Raw genomic sequence first — 15,562 nt, forward strand, 5'->3', positions numbered from 1 at the left:
CGTTTGGCCCCGCCTCCGGCCCGCCCTCCTTCATTCATTCCGAACCCCACCCCCTTGCGGTTCGGGACGCAGGACTCGAGGCGGCCTTTCACTCCCCAGCGCCGGGAGGGCTCAGCTCCTGCGGCTCACGCCACTGGCCGTCAGAACACAACAGTACTAGGCCTGGACGTCCGGGGCTCCAGGGACCCCGCAAACTCGCGCTCCAGCGGTCCCCTGCGCCTATGTTTTGTTTGGCGGTCGCCAGGGACCACACGGGACGCCGGGGAGGCGAGCGCCCTCCCCGCTGGACTGTCGCTCCGGCCCCTGCGCCCGAGTTTTGCACCGGGAAACTGAAGCCCAGAGAAGCCGAGGCCGGCCAGGCGACCCCAGCCCGTGCTCCAGCTCCCGAGTGGGAAACTCCTGCGCCCCGCGGGCGGCGCGGGGCGGGTCACCAAGCAGCATCCGGGCCCGCCCCGCCCCCCGCGCCCTGGGACCGCCTTCGACGCGTGGCGGTTGCTGCAAGAAGCTGGCGGGGCGTCCCCCGCCCATCTGCTAGGAGCTACCCGCCCCCAAAGGACCGCGGGGGCAACCGCCAGCAGGCCAGTGCCGGTATCGAAAACTGGACCCTACAGCAGTGGCGGGGGGGGGGGGGGGGGGGGGGGGGAGGGCGCTGACGCTGTCCAGGGTGCTGGAAGGCCTCCGTGTGCACCCCCAGGCCCCTCCCCTGACCCTCCCCCGTTGCTTGAACGCAGTCTTCTGGGACGGAAGGGGCAGCCTGGGGGCGATGCTGGACCTGTCCCCAGTGACAGCCGCCGGCTTCCCCCAGATCTCACAGTAGTCCTATTTCTGAGGATAAGTTACGCCACGCAGTGTGGGCACAGATCCTGGGGTGTCCCTGTCCCCCTTGACATGCTAATCCCAGGGCAACTATTACTCCAAAGGAATTAGCATTAAAAGAAATTTCTGTCAGCAATAGAAAACAAATTGTCTACTGTTGCCTTTTCAGCAGATCTGAGTGTTGGGGTAAAATCCCAAATAATAATGGTGGGTCTGGTGTCAAAATATTGAATGTGATCAAAGTAGAGAGAGAGTAATGCGGAAATCATCTGCCCCACAGGTAGGGGGAGGGTGTAGGATGGGGGGTCTACTGGGGCTTTTGGTGGTGGAGAATGGGCACTGGTGAAGGTACGGGTGCTTCATTGTATAACCGAGACTTAGACCCAAAGGCCCTCCCGTTAGATCATCGATTTGCTCGAGCGGGCCCAGTAACGTCTCCATTGGAGACTTTGTTGTTACTGTGTTTGGCATATCGAATACTCTCGGTAGCTTGCCGGGCTCTCCGAGAGGGGCGGAGGAATCGAACTCGGGTCGGCCATGTTGGCTGCGTGCAAGGCAGACGCCCTACCCGCTGTGCTATCGCTCCCGCCCAAAAGCTTTGTAACTGTTCTCACGGTGATTCAATAAATAAAATTATAAAAAATGAAAAAAAAAGTAAGGTGGAGTTTATGCCCAATTCTATCAGCTAATCAGTGGCTGAATAAATAGCAGTACTCCTACATAAAAAAAAAAAAATTTTGGTCGAGCTGGAGTGATAACACAGTGGATAGGGCGTTCACCTTGCACACGGCCAACCTGGGTTCAATTCCCAGCATCCCATATGATCCCTGAACACCACCAGGAGTAATTCCTGAGTTGCAGAGCCAGGAGTAACCCCTGTGCATCGCTGGGTGTGACCCAAAAAGAAAAAAAATTAAAAAATAGAATAGGTCACTTCCTGCTGTGTTCCAGGCTTACTCCTGGGAGACTCAGGGACCCAGGAGGGATGCGGGGGTTCTACCAAGGTCAGAGCCTGCCAGGCAAGTACCCTCCCGGCTGTCCCATCTCTCAGCCTCCTCTCTTTTGTTTGCTCCTGGGACACCCCCAGCCGTGCTCGGGAGTCATTCCCACTTGATGCTAGGGACCCGCTGTCAGGCGTGCGATGTCAGGGATTGAATCTGGGTGTCCTGATGCAAAGCCGCACGCCAGCTCACGGAGCCCTCCCCCGACCCTGATTTCAATAACTGATTTCTCATTAATTAAGTAGTTGGAGGGGGTGTTCGGCGATGCTTGAAGCCCGCGGTTCCGGCTTGCTCAGGCATGAAGCAGCCCCGTGCACGGCAGTGGTGGGTCTCCTCAGCCGTCTCTCCAGCCCACCAGTGACAGATTCCTTCAGGGCTCAGAAAAGAATGTTGTGGTCACTCATTGAGGTCCTTCCCCACTCACCCGCCAACGCCATGTGCCCACATGTCCCCCTGCCCTGCCTCTGAATCCTGCATGGTCCCCAGCACCAGCTTCATCTCCAAGACCACCCCCAGGCCTCAGGACGCCCCTTGGGAGACTCAAAGGCCAGGAAACTGGTCACCCCAGACTGTAACTCTCTCCTGTGCTGTCAAGGACTGGCTGTTCCCTTCAGATTTGGGTTTCAGATTTGGATTTTTTTTTGAGAGATGGCTCTGTGTTTTCAGTTTGTTTTGCTCTGTTTTGGATCACACCCGGCGATGCTCAGGGGTCCCTCCTGGCTCTAGACTCAGGAATCATTCCTGTGGGGCTGGAGCGATAGCACAGCGGGGAGGGCGACCCGTGTTGCATGCGGCCGACCCGAGTTCAATTCCCAGGATACCCTATGGTCCCCCGAGAACAGCCAGGAGTAATTCCTGAGTGCATGAGCCAGGAGTAACCCCTATGCATTGCCAGGTGTAACCCCCCAAAAAAGAAAAAAAAAGGAATCACTCCTGGTGGTGCTTGGGGGACCCTATGGTAAGCCAGGGATGGAACTCGTTGAAGGCAAACGCCCTCCCCGCTGCATTCTGCTCTGCTCCAGAGACACCTCTGTGATAGTGAGGGGTCCCAGGCTGCAGAAGCACCCCAGACTCCCTGTTGCAGGGGTTTTATTCCAGAGAAAGCCAGGTTTTTGCACTTTTCCGGCTCACTATTGCTCAGGCATCCGCCAAGGCTGCTGGGTGAGCGAGAGGACGTAGGGAACAGCTGCGGCCCAAAGGCCCCAGGTAACACTCCTCTGGAGACCCCTGGAGGGGTCCCAGTAGCCTCAGGTCCCAGGATGGCAGAGATGTCCAGTGAGGTGTGCGCCACCAGGGGGCGCCTCGATGGTCGCGGCTGGGCCCCTCGCAGTAGTGCTCAGGCCTTGCTCCTGATCAGTGCTCAGGAATCGCTCTTGGCATCATGTGCTGGGGGATGACACGCGGGCGTGGGGGATCGAGCCGAGTGACCGCGTCCACGTGCCTTCCCCGCTGCGCTATCTCTCCCGCCCCGGGACCTGGCTGTTCTGGAAGAAATTTCGTTTCGCTTCGGTGGCTGCCCTGCGCGGGCGGGCGGGATGAGGCACAGGGTGCACCGGCCAGCACGGGGTGCCCAGCGCAGCAACAGAGCGTGGGGGGCGCGGGAACAGAGCGGCTGCTTCAAGGTTGCTGGAGGCGCTGGCTGCGCGCCCAGCCTCACCCGCTCCCGGCAGCAGCCACAGGGTCCAGCGCCCGCGCCTCCTGCGCGCCCCCGCGGGTCCCCCCCACCCCACTTAGGGGGCTTGGGCCACGCGTGTGCCCGGTCCACGCCTTCCCGGGGCCGCCCGCCGCCTGGACCAGGGGTCCTGACAATCCCCCATGCCCCCAGCCAGTCCTGCCCTGTTCAGAGCCCCGGGGAACCCTCTGTGGTGTGGGGGCTCGAACCCGGGTCAGCCGCGCCCAGGCAAGCGCCCTTCTCCTGTACTAAGAGCTCAAGGATGACTCCGCGCCGTTGCCTGGCCTCTCTGGGTCTTTGCTGAGCCGCAGCCTCCGCGCGCAGAGACCCGCGCACCCCAGGCACCCCCGAGCTAGCTCCCAGGGCAGGTTTTGGGGTGCAGAGGGTCCCAGGTTGGAGGAGGGCACGCCCAGGGGCAATAAGACCCGCCAGGCCTCTTTCTGCTGTAGAGCCTTTGTCCTTGCAGGGTCTCCTGCCTGGGACACCCCCTTCTTATTTGGGGAGGGGGCTGGAATGGAAGCCAGGGCGGCCCCCCCGCAAGGCACGTCCCTGCTCCAGCTCAGGAGACGCGTCAGTTCGTCCAGGGACGGCGATTTAGGCGAGAAACGCTGGCGACCGCGGGCCCGGGGGCGGGGCGGGCCGGGGCGGGCCGGGGCGGGCCGGGGCGGGCCCGACGGTTAAGCCGAGCGCCCGCGGGTCCCCGCCCAGAGCGCGGAGCAGAGCCCAGCGGTCCAGCCGCTCCCCGACGCGCCGCGCCCCGACGGCCACGCCGCCCGCGGTCGCAGCAGCTCCGGGACACGCGTATGGGGCCCCGGGGGACGCGCTGAGCGCGGGGGACGGGCCCCGGCCGTACCATGGCCCTGGAGCAGGCGCTGCAAGCGGCGCGGCTGGGCGAGCTGGACGTGCTCCGGTCCCTGCACGCCGCCGGCCTGCTGGCGCCCTCGCTGCGGGACCCGCTGGACGCGCTCCCCGTGCACCACGCGGCCCGCGCCGGCAAGCTCCACTGCCTGCGCTTCCTGGTGGAGGAGGCCGCCCTGCCCGCCGCGGCCCGCGCGCGCAACGGCGCCACGCCGGCCCACGACGCGGCCGCCACCGGCCACCTGTCCTGTCTGCAGTGGCTGCTCTCGGCCGGCCGCTGCTGCGTGCAGGTGAGTCCGCGCTCCGGGGAGCCCCCTGCCTTCCCGGGGTGGGGGTGGGGGACAGCGCTGGCCCCCAGCCCCCTGTTCCGTGGCTCCAGGGCTGGTGGGGTTGGGCACCCCCCCACCGAGCCCCCCACTCTGGGGGTTTGTGGCGTCTGTGTGGGGTGGGTTGAGGGTACTCAGATGACTCTGGCCAGTGCTCGCAGGAGGACCTGGACTGGGGAGGAGAGGGGCTGAACCGGAGAGCGAGGGAGCACTGAGCATTGAGTCCGGAAGTGGTGGGAGGGTACGCAGAGTCTGAGCACTTGGCGGCTGCCCAGACTGGTGAGAAATGGAGGGTTTGGGGAGGAGGGGGGAGACTCCCCTGGGCCTGAGCTGACCCTGGGCGGGGCATTTTGTGGACCCCCAGTTCCCATGGATTCTTCAGCTCCGCCTAATCTTGTTGGGCGAGACCCCCACTCACTCACCCAGTGCTCCCTGGCTGGTCTCACATCTCAGGATCAGAAGTTCTTTTCTTTCTTTTTTTTTTTTGCTTTTTGGGTCACATCCGGCGATGCACAGGGGCTACTCCTGGCTCATGCACTCAGGAATTACTCCTGGCAGTACTCGGGGGTCCATGTGGGATGCTGGGAATCAAACCCGGGTTGGTCGCGTGCAAGGCAAATGCCCTAGCCGCTGTGCTATCACTCCAGCCTCCAGAATCAGAAGTTCTTTGTAGGCTGAGAAGCAAACCAGGGACACGGGTCCCACTGGGCCCTTGGAGTAGGGTGTGTTGGGACCTGGCCGTGGAGGACCCTCAGAGGTGGGATCCTGGCCACCAAGGAGGAGGCAACCAGCCTTGCAAGAGAGGGCTGGCATTGGCACAGGGAGACTGGACGGGGCAGTGTCCCCTCTCCCCCCCCCCCCCCCGCCCCCAGCTGGCCAGTCCTGGCCCTCTCCCTCAGGGTTCAGGCTGTATCTGCAGGCAGGGTGCTATCTGGGCACGCCCACTGGGCCCTGCGGGGGAGTGGGCCGCATCCCGGCAGGCCACTGTCCAGCCTTGGCCAAGCCGGTCCGCCTCTGCAGGGGAGCTGGAGATTATCAGGTGCCCGCCGGGCTGACAGGGGCGGGGGGGGGGGGGGGCGGCGGGGGGTCGCCCTGGATCCCAGCCACTCAGCCTGCAGAGATAAGCGGCCGGGTACGGCCTCAGCACTCGCCTCCCTGGCCTTCAGAGCCGCCTCGGGACAGGAAGCCCACCCGAGACCAGGCCAGCAGAACCCCAGGGCCGACTTCCCTGGGCCCTGAGTCCCCGCCAGGCTCTGGCTCAGACGACCCGATTCCAGCCCCAGCCGCCCGTGATCCTCAGCATGCAGGAGGGCCCGCGCCCACCCCTTATCCCGGCTTCTCTCCTGCATCTTGCACCTCCAAGGTCCAGCTGCCCCTCTTCCTTGCCCTGAGCCTCTCGCGCCCCCGCAGTGCCCAGGGGCAGTGGCCATGCATGGCCAGCAGGCCGGACCACCTCTCCTGCCGCCCTGGGGCTAGGCTGACTGATTCTCTTCAGCTCTCAGACGCCCCCTCCCCCAGCATCTCCCCATCTGGGGACGGCCTTCGTCCATACCCACCACCCTCACTGGCGGCCCGCACCCCACCTCCCAGTGTCTAGAATCTTCCTCTCCCAAGGGGCAAGAACAGGGGACAAGAAACCTCTTTTTAGGCCCAGAGCAATAGCACAGCAGGGAGGGCGTTTGCCTTGCATGCGGCCGACCCAGGTTCGATGCCGGGCATCCCATATGATCCCTTGAGCACCGGCAGGAATGATTCCTGAGTGCAGAGCCAAGAGTGACCCCTAAGCATGGCTGGGTGTGACCCAAACACCAAAAAAAAAGAAAGAAAAGAAAAGAAGCTTGTTTCCTCCATGGCCGGGAGCAGAGGCCTGGGGGGGGACAAGGTCTGGGGGCGGGGCCTGGGGCGAGGCCTGGGGCGGGTCTGGGGGCGGGGCCTGGGGGAGGTTGGGGGGTGTCTACCGGAGAGCAGGGTCTACAGGAGTGGGGAGCGTTAGCCTCCGGCACGTGGTGGGGGTTCAGGCCTGTCCCTTGCAGGGGGAGCCCTGAGCGGAGGGGAGGGACCCGTTGGGCTCAGGTGGTGCCTACAGCCCTGATGTCACCTGGCGAGTCTCCCCCTCAGCCGCCCAGGGTCCCCGCTGCTTGCGGTCCTGAGAGCCTGGCTGGGCGCCTGGCGGGCTTGGGGCGGACGGGACCGTGGGCGTGTGGGACAGCGAGGGCGGCGCTGAGCCAGGCGTCAGGAATCTGACCACTGCCCCCCACAGGACAGAGACAATTCTGGTGCCACAGTTCTGCATCTGGCCGCCCGCTTCGGCCACCCCGAGGTCGTGGACTGGCTGCTGAGACTCGGGGGCGGGGACCCCACCATGGCCACGGACACCGGGGCCCTGGCCATCCACTATGCCGCTGCCAAAGGAGACTTCCCTTCCTTGAGGCTGCTCGTCAGGCACTTCCCCGGGTAAGCGCTGGTCTGCTGCCCCCACCCCCTGCCCAGGCATCCGTGCCATCCTCAGCCGCAGACCCTCCTGGCGGCCCCGTGGCAGGCGCCTGGATTTGGGGGGCCAGGTTCACAGGTCAAGACCACTGAGCCGACTCCTGAGGCCGTGGCAGTGGGGGTGGGGAGACTTCCGCACCACCCCCCTCAGTCCCCAAGCAGCGTGGGGGGCAGGGGGCACTCCAGCCAACCCTGGCCTGCTGTCTGGAGAATGGCCTGGCATTGCCTGTGGCCCCAGCCGCGCTCCCCTGCTGTCGGGGTCCCAGATCTCCCTGGGCCCCCGCCCAAGTGGGCTGGGGAGCAGATCCAGACCCCACAGGCAGTGGACACTGGCCCATGCAGGGATTCCCAGGGCAGAACCACCACCAAGCTCCAGCCTTGTCTCATTCCAGGGGTGGTCCAGCAGGCAGATGGGGGGCTTTGGCTCCGTGGCACCCAGCCAGGGGTCTGGGGTTGGGTTGGTGGGGTCACCTCCCTGCGGGGGGGCATAGGAGCATCTGTGTGTGACCCTCATCCTAGGGAGGCATGTGGGGTAGGCGTCCCCAGAGATCCCACTAGCACCCGGTTCCAGACCCCAACCCCGGATCCCGGTGCCCTGCCCCCAGAGGACAGTGCAGGACTGGAAGGGGCCCGCCTGGCCCCCATCTCATACCCCACAGTGCCAGGCGGTGTTTCTGGAAATGGGCATGTCACCAGTTTCCCCTTAAGGCCAACTTCACTCAGACCCCACCCAGGCCTCAGGGACCCGCCCCCCGCCCAGGCCACTCCAGGTGCTGCTGGGAGGGTCCCCGAGACTGTCCCCCGTGCAGTAGGTACCTTGGGGGGCCGGGGAGGAGGGGCCAGGCCCACAGCACCAGGGGAGGCCGGAAATGGGTGGGTCATGGTGGGCAGGGGGTGTCAGCCCACGGCCACTTGGCCTCTGCCCTTGGGGTGGGGCCTCAGGAGCCCTCAGTGCAGGACCCCAGGATGGTGGCACGATGGGCAGGGTCTGGCTCCCGGCTGTGAGACATCAGGGGGCTCAGGGCCCAGCCTGAGGCTGGCGCTCTCGTGAGCTGCCCCAGCCGGTTGCTGGAGCCCTGAATTATTCACGACTGCTCAGCTGGGGTGGCGGGCAAGGGAGGGCGGGCTCCAGGACCACGGCGAAACCCAATCCCAGCAGCGAGGTGGTGGCGTGGCCGTGGCTGGGCAGGAGAGCTGCCAGGGTGGAGGGGCCAGGTGTGCGGGGGTCGGGGGGGGGGTGTCCTGGAACCATCCCCAGCACCTGGATGTGAGAAAGAACAGGAGCGGCTGGAGCGGGAGCACTGCAGGGCGGGCGCTGACCCGGGTTCCATCCCTGGCAACCACATAAGGTCCCCCGAGCCCTGCCAGGGGTCACCCCTGAGCACAGAGGCAGGAGTCAGCCCTGAGCACTGCCAGGAGTCAGCCCTGAGCACTTCCAAAAGCAAGCAAAAAAAGACAGAAGATGTCAGGAACGTCCTGCACCCCACTTCCCCCGTCTATTTTAGGGGGGCCCTCCTGCAGCCCCCAGGGGAGAGGTAGGGTCCCCAAGCAGGAGCCATCTGGACTGAGCTGTGTTGTGGGTTTTATTTGTTTTGGGGGCCACACCCTGTGGTGCTCAGGGATCACTCCTGCTGGGGCTCGGGCACCCTCAGGGATGCTGAGGACCAAACGCGAACCATCAACATGCAAGGCGCCCTCCCCGGTGGACTATCCTTTCAGTTCCTGGGCTGGATTTATTTTTGGGGGGGTCACACCTGACGATGCACAGGGTTACTCCTGACTCTGCACACAGGAATTACTCCTGGAGGTGCTTGGGGGACCCTATGGGATGCTGGGAATCAAACCCGGGTCAGCCGCATGCAAGGCAAATGCCCACCCCGCTGTGCAATCGCTCCAGCCCTATGGGCTGGATTTTTGAGGGAGATAGAGTTGGAACCGCAGTGACTGGTGGGAGGGAACCGGGGGTCCCCAGCCCCAATTAGGGCCATGAGAAGGGTTTGGAGTTTCCTGCCCACCTGCCCACCCAGCTCAGGCTGGGCAGTACTGAGGGGACCCCCGGAGCAGGCGGCATCGGGGATTGAACCTGGGGCCTCCCATGCAGGCTCTGGTGCCTGAGCCAGCAGAAGGCAAGAAATCCAGGACCCCCTAAGCTCCCTGTGGACCCCCACTGATGCCCCTCCCAGGCAGATGCAGGAAAGTGCCCTGGGGGGCTGGAGCTATAGTACAGTGGGGAGGGCATTTGCCTTGCATGTGGCCAACCTGGGTTCGATTCCCAGCATCCCATAGGGTCCCCTGAGCACCGCCAGGACTGATTCCCAATTGCAGAGCCAGGAGGAACCCCTGTGCATGTGTGATCCAAAAAGCAAAAGGCAAAAACAAAAACTGCCCTGGGCAAGGCAAATGCCCTACCTGCTGTGCTATTGCTGTGCTATTGCTCCAGCCCCTGGGTGTGGGCCCTTTAATTGCTGCAGTCAGGGATCAGGGATGTTGCTCACGGGGAGAGCACAGCCTTGCCTGTGTACGGGCCTGGGTTCAACCCCTGCTCCAGAGGAAACAAATCAATTACGAATTAAAATAGGTCCAGAGGGGCTGGAGTGATAGCACAATGGGTAGGGTGTTTGCCTTGCACGCGGCCAACCCGGGTTCGATTTCCAGCATCCCATATGGTTCCCTGAGCACTGCCAGGAGTGATTCCTGAGCTCAGAGCCAGGAGGAACCCCTGCGCATCGCTGGGTGTGAGCCCCCCAAAAAAACAAACAAGCAAACAAACAAAAAAAGAATTCAAAGTAGGGTCCAAAGAGATAGTACAGGGTTGCATGACGTGATCGATCAATCGGTCGGAGGCATGGAGATAGAACACCCGAGAGGAATGTAGAGAGCACTGAGGGCCGAGGCTCGTTCTGGCTCGAGGCCAGGAGCGACTGCCAGAGGCCTCCTTTTATTCAATTTTTATCAGTTACACCCTAATGGCTTCATCACAGAGAAAGACTCACTAGCGAGAGTACAGACAGTTATAGGCTGAGCATTCGTCAAAGGAGCATCAGGGTAGGCATTTGTTTTGTCAAAGCGATGACGTCAAAGCTATGTTGTCATGATTGACATGTCAGAGGACATGCAGGCTCTATAGGTTGAGGTAGTCCCACATTCCTGTGGTCGGTTACACACAGGGCGAAGAGAAGGCTCATGCTGATACTTGAAGGTCAGTCCAGATTAAGGATGTGTGAGAGAGGGGGAAACTCCTGCCTTGTGCTGCCGAGATAGTGTATGACCAAGCGGGCATATGGGAGCATGCTGTATCCTCCAGGTCATCGGACTCACAAGGTGTTCGCTTGCCCCCTCAGTGAGAAGTGGGGCCTCGGCTCTGCTTCCTGCTTGCAGGGCAACGTCCAGAGGCTCGTCCTGATGTCCTGGCTTAGCACCAACAGTACAGTGGGTAGGGCATTTTCCTTGCACGCAGCTGACCCGGGTTCAATCCCTGGCACCTGATGTGGTCCCCCAAGTCCTCCAGGAGTGATCCCTGAGCAGAGCCAGATGTGGTCCCCAAATAAAAAAACGGGGGCTGGAGTGATAGCACAGCAGTTAGGGCGTTTGCCTTGCACACGGCCAACCTGGGTTCGATCCCCGGCATCCCATATGGTCCCCTGAGCACTGTCAGGAGTAATTCCTGAGTGCAAAGCAAGGAGTAACCCCTGAGCATTGATGGGTGTGACCCAAAAAGAAAAAAAAAAGAACCAAAGGTGTTAAAGGAAATCTTGGATGCCGGAAGGTGCCTCTAGGGGGGTAGGAAGGGTGGCCTGTGTGAGGTGGGTCTAGATGGCGTCGGGGATGGGAGGTCAAGGCTGGGCTTTGAGGTTGGGAGCCGCAGGGGTCCGAGGAGACCTTGGAAATTCCACATTGGGCATGGGCAAAGCTGTCTGTTCTAGAACGTAGCATGGGACCCCCCAGGACGCCGTTTCATGTAAGATTCTTCCTGCTCCCTCCGCCCTGTTGTTGGGGCTTCAGTGACCTGGGGGCGGGTCACACCTGCCCAGGCTATGGGGTTCACACACATCAGCGAAGGCCCACATGCACCCACCGTGGGCTCTGCTCTTAGTGGGCACACAGGGGCTGGGAGGCCACTAGGTGACATGCCCAGCTGCAGTGAGGCCAGAGATCAGCAGGGCTCAGACGGTTTTGACCCACCAGCACATAAGTGACTCCAGAGACTGAAACTGGTGACCATTGGGGCTGGAGCCATAGCACAGCAGGGAGGGCATTTACCTTGCATGTAGCCGACACAGGTTCCATTCCCAGCATCCCGTAGGGTCCCTCGAGCATCGCCGGGAGTGATTCCTGAGTACAGAGCCAGGAGGAACCCCTGTGCATCACCGGGTGTGACCCAAAAAGAAAAAAAAAAAACTGGTGACCGTTTGCTCATGGGGTCCGGCTCTTGTTCTCCTGCCCAAGGTCACTGCGATGGGACAGGGCTCAGGGGACCATCCGGATGTGGGGGATTGAACCAGGGTTGGCCAAGTGCAAGGCAAATGCCCTCTTTGCTGCACTATGACTCAGGCCTCATTAATTTGGTTTTGGTTTGGGGCCACACACGACAGTGCTCAGGGCTGACTTCTGCCTCTGTGCTCAGGGGTCACTCCTGGCTGGCTCAGGGGACCAAATAGGGTATTGACTACCAAAGCTGGGCTACCACGTGCCCTCCCCGCCTTGCTATGGCTCTGACTCCCTGCATGTGCGCTTATTTTTATTTCCTTTCCTTGTTTTTGCTGTTGTGGGCTGGAGTGATAGCACAGCGGGTAGGGGCGTTTGCCTTGCAAGTGGCCAACACGGCCGAGCTGGGTTCAATTCCTCTGCCCTTCTCGGAGAGCCCGGCAAGCTACCAAGAGTATCTCGCCCGCATGGCAAAGCCTGGCAAGCTACTCGTGACACATTCGATATGCCAAACACAGTAACAATTGTCACAATGGAGATGTTACTGGGCCCGCTCGAGCAAAATCCATGAACAATGGGAGGACAGTGACAGTGACAGTGTTTTTGCTGTTGCTACTGTTCTTTGGGGTTTGGGATGGTACCCAGGGAGGACGGGAGGGATGCTCATGCTCCTCCCAGTGCTGCTTGCGGGGGCAGTGAAGGGTGGGAGCCGGGGTCAGCTACACTCAAGGCGCTGCATCACCTGCGTCTGGGTCTGACTGTGGGGACTGTGGTGATGAGCTTGTGTCCGGCTGGATCATGTGCTTGCCCCTCGGCCATGGTGCTCACGCACCCCACACTGTGCCGGGGGTCCCCTCTGGGCACACAGGGGGCTGAGTGTCCAACTCGCAGCCTCACGTCTGCAAGGCAAGAGCTTGGCCACACAGTCGTCCTGAGTTGGTGCCACAGAGCCAGGTGTCAGGGTGCAGCCTCCAGGGCTCCCCGGGGCATGGGCTGGAGAGAGGACAGCTGGGAGGGCACGGGCCTTGCATGCAGCAGCTGACCCGGGTTTGATGACCAGCACCACATATGATTCCCTGAGCCCTGCCAGGAGTGATCCCTGAGCACAGAGTCAGGAGTCAGCCCTGAGCACAAAGCCAGGAGTCCTGAGCACAGCCAGGAGTGATCCCTGAGCACAGAGCTGGAAGTGAGCCCCAAGCAAGAGCTGGGAGTGAGCCCTGAGCATAGAGCCAGGAGTCAGCCCTGAGCACCGAGGTAAGAGTCAGCCCTGAGCACTGAGACAGGAGTCAGATCTGGGCACAGACCAGGAGTCAGCCCTGAGTACAGAGCCGAGAGTCAGCCCTGAGCACTGATACAGGAGTCAGCCTGAGCACTGCCAGGGATAGCTCAGAGCACCCCAGTGCCCCGCAAAGCCCTTATTGGTCAGGGTGGGGGAGCTGGAGGGCGCACTCCTTGGGCCTGCCTCTGTGGGCAGCCGCTGGCCTGCACCTCAGCGGGCACCGGCTGCCTGGAAGGCGCCACCCCCGTCCCACACCCTGCTGCCCTGCGCCATCACAGCGTCCAGCTAATAGTTCCGCTCTATCCACATCCTCTCTCCTCCCCGGAGAAAGGGACGAAATCCAGGTTTGGGGGCCTGGCTCAGCCTCCATCCCGGCACCCCACAGGGTCCCGGAGTCGGTCCTGAGCACCCCAGCGTGGAAGAGCAAACAAAACAGATCATGTGCTATCACGGAGCGATAGCACAGCGGGGAGGTCGTTTGCCTTGCACACGGTCGACCCGGGTTCAATCCCCAGCATCCCATAGGGTCCCCCAAGCACCGTGAGGAGTAACTCCTGAGTGCAGAGCCAGGAGGAACCCCTGAGCATCGCAGGGTGTGACCCAAAAAAGAAAAAAAAAAGCATGGCCTTTCCCACCCGTGACCGTTGGCCTCTGTTCCTCAGTTTATCGTCTCTGATAGAGGGATGGTGCCAACGCCACCATGAGGTCATTCCGATGGTGGCAGGATATGGCTGGTTGACCGTGGTGCCTTCGTGGGGTCCATCGGGGCTGGTGGTGTCAGTGGCACCTTTGCCCAGCGAGGGGGGGGGTGAGCAGGCTGGTGCCATCTGCCATCTCCGTCGGTCTGGGCAGAGTGCACGGCGGGGACCCCTTTCCGCCAGGATGCCCATAAGCAGGTCTGCCATTTCCCCCAGGCTGACAGCCCGCTGTGGGGGGCCGTGGGCACAGCCCGGGCACGGCTATCCACCTGTGCGGCCTCTTCCTGGGCCGAAGTCTCCGCGTCCAGGGCACCCTGGGGTCATGAATTACTGCCAAGTGGCGTGCTGGGGTGGGCCAGGGCTCGCAGCGGATCTGGACTCCCCCCTGCATCTTACAAGCGACCACAGCGTCCCAGACGGAGCCCCAGGACCCTCACTCAGCGGGGCTCGGTGACAGGGTGAATAGCTCGGGCCATGAAATATTCAGCGGGCTGTGACCGACGTGGGGGCGAGTCAGCACTGGAGCGTGGAGGCTGGTGGCTGCCGGCCAGCCTGGCCAGGAGCAGAGTGGCCGTCTGCGCCGCCCACCAGGCCCCAGGGGGTGGGGAAGCTCACGGCCAGACCCGCCCTCACGCAGGTGCGCGGAATCACGTGGTCAGTGGCGCTGAGCAGCCCGGGGCGGGGGTCTGCGGACCCAGGATGGGCTCTGGTGCCCTTGACCTGGACAAGGGGGCCTAAGGGTTTGGGGAGCAGGGAAGGCCAGCGGGGTGGGTGGGAGGTGCGATAGGGAGGGGCCGAGTCTCTGGGGTGGCAGGAGCGTGGGGAGTGGGCCTGGGGGAGGGGCGTGTGGTTCGTGATGCTTCCGATGGACAGGCCAGCTGGGCAACTGGGTGGGGGTGGAGAGCTGTGGGACTGGTTGGGGCGTAGCCTGTGACTGAAGCCAGAGCGAGAGGGAGGGGATAGGTGGGGGGGGGGGGGTTGTGGGCGGGTTACCTGCCCTTCCAGCCTCTCAGCAGGGAGGACACAGCCCCTGGCCTGGCCCCTGCTGAGGCCTCTGCGGGCGCGCCTGTATTGTGGCGCCACCTGGTGCTTAGCACTGGTAACTGCACCCACCGTGACCGGCCAGTTCCGGAAAACCTCTCTGCGCGCCTTGGGGAGCTTGTGTGCAGTGACAGACGCCAGCTAGGGCCAGGGAGCCCCAAGGAGTGAAGGTGCTGGCAGCCCCTCCTCTGCTTTCACGCAGACAGAAGCGCTCAGATGCACAACAGCGGTGAGGACACCCCGCCCCGGCCCCGCGGGTTAGAGCCTGGCACCACGTGGGACTGGGACCAGTGACCGTGGGACTCCCTCTCCACGTGGGCTGTGATAGCACGGACAGCGGGGCCCTCAGTGACAGCTGCCTGTGGCCACGGAAAGTGAACGGAGCCACTGCCTGGAAGATCCGCGTTATAGAATATATCATGAATAATGCTTATTTATTTATTTATTTGCACTCAGGAATTACTCCTGGCTGTGCTCGGGGGGACCATATGGGATGCCAGGGATCGAACCCGGGTCGGCCGGGCTAGCACAGCGGTATGGCGTTTCCCATGCACGCGGCTGACTTGGCCGACTTGAGTTCGATTCCTCTGCCCCTCTCAGAGAGCCTGGCAAGCCACCTGTGACGAATTCGATAAGCCAAACACAGTAACGAGTCTCACAAGGGAGACGTTACTGGGCCCGCTCGAGCAAATTGATGAACAACGGGAGGAACAGTGCTTTATTTATTTATTATTGGGGGGTTGGGGCACCCCCTGGCGGTGCTCGGGGCTTCCCCTGGCGGGATTGGGGAATCAGACGAGGTGCCGGACATCGTGCCTGCACTGAACAAGAGCAAGGCCAGCGCCCCAGCAAGGGGTGTGTGTGGCTTGGGTCCCCTCCCACGATGGCCCCTGGTGGGCCCCCGCCTGTCTTTGCAGGTTTTGGCATCAAAGAGTCAGTTTCGGGGCTGGAGCAAT

At 62.4% G+C, this 15,562-nt stretch overlaps 2 protein-coding genes across 3 annotated transcripts in view; both read left to right on the top strand.

The window, feature by feature from the left end:
• ZBTB48 (zinc finger and BTB domain containing 48) overlaps positions 1 to 15,562 on the top strand; it is a 299,924-nt gene that overhangs the window by 192,626 nt on the left and 91,736 nt on the right. The window lies entirely within an intron of this gene.
• The window catches only part of ESPN (espin), a 28,578-nt gene continuing 17,359 nt past the window's right edge, over positions 4,344 to 15,562 (top strand). For both annotated transcript variants that reach the window (XM_056124955.1, XM_056124956.1), the window contains exons 1-2: positions 4,344 to 4,637; positions 6,934 to 7,127. In XM_056124955.1, the coding sequence (XP_055980930.1) occupies positions 4,344 to 4,637; positions 6,934 to 7,127 (488 nt within the window). The remainder of the gene's footprint in view (positions 4,638 to 6,933; positions 7,128 to 15,562) is intronic.

This window comes from Sorex fumeus, unplaced genomic scaffold (assembly GCF_029834395.1).
Source record: "Sorex fumeus unplaced genomic scaffold, SorFum_2.1 ptg000054l, whole genome shotgun sequence".
NCBI classification, from domain to species: Eukaryota; Metazoa; Chordata; class Mammalia; order Eulipotyphla; family Soricidae; genus Sorex; species Sorex fumeus.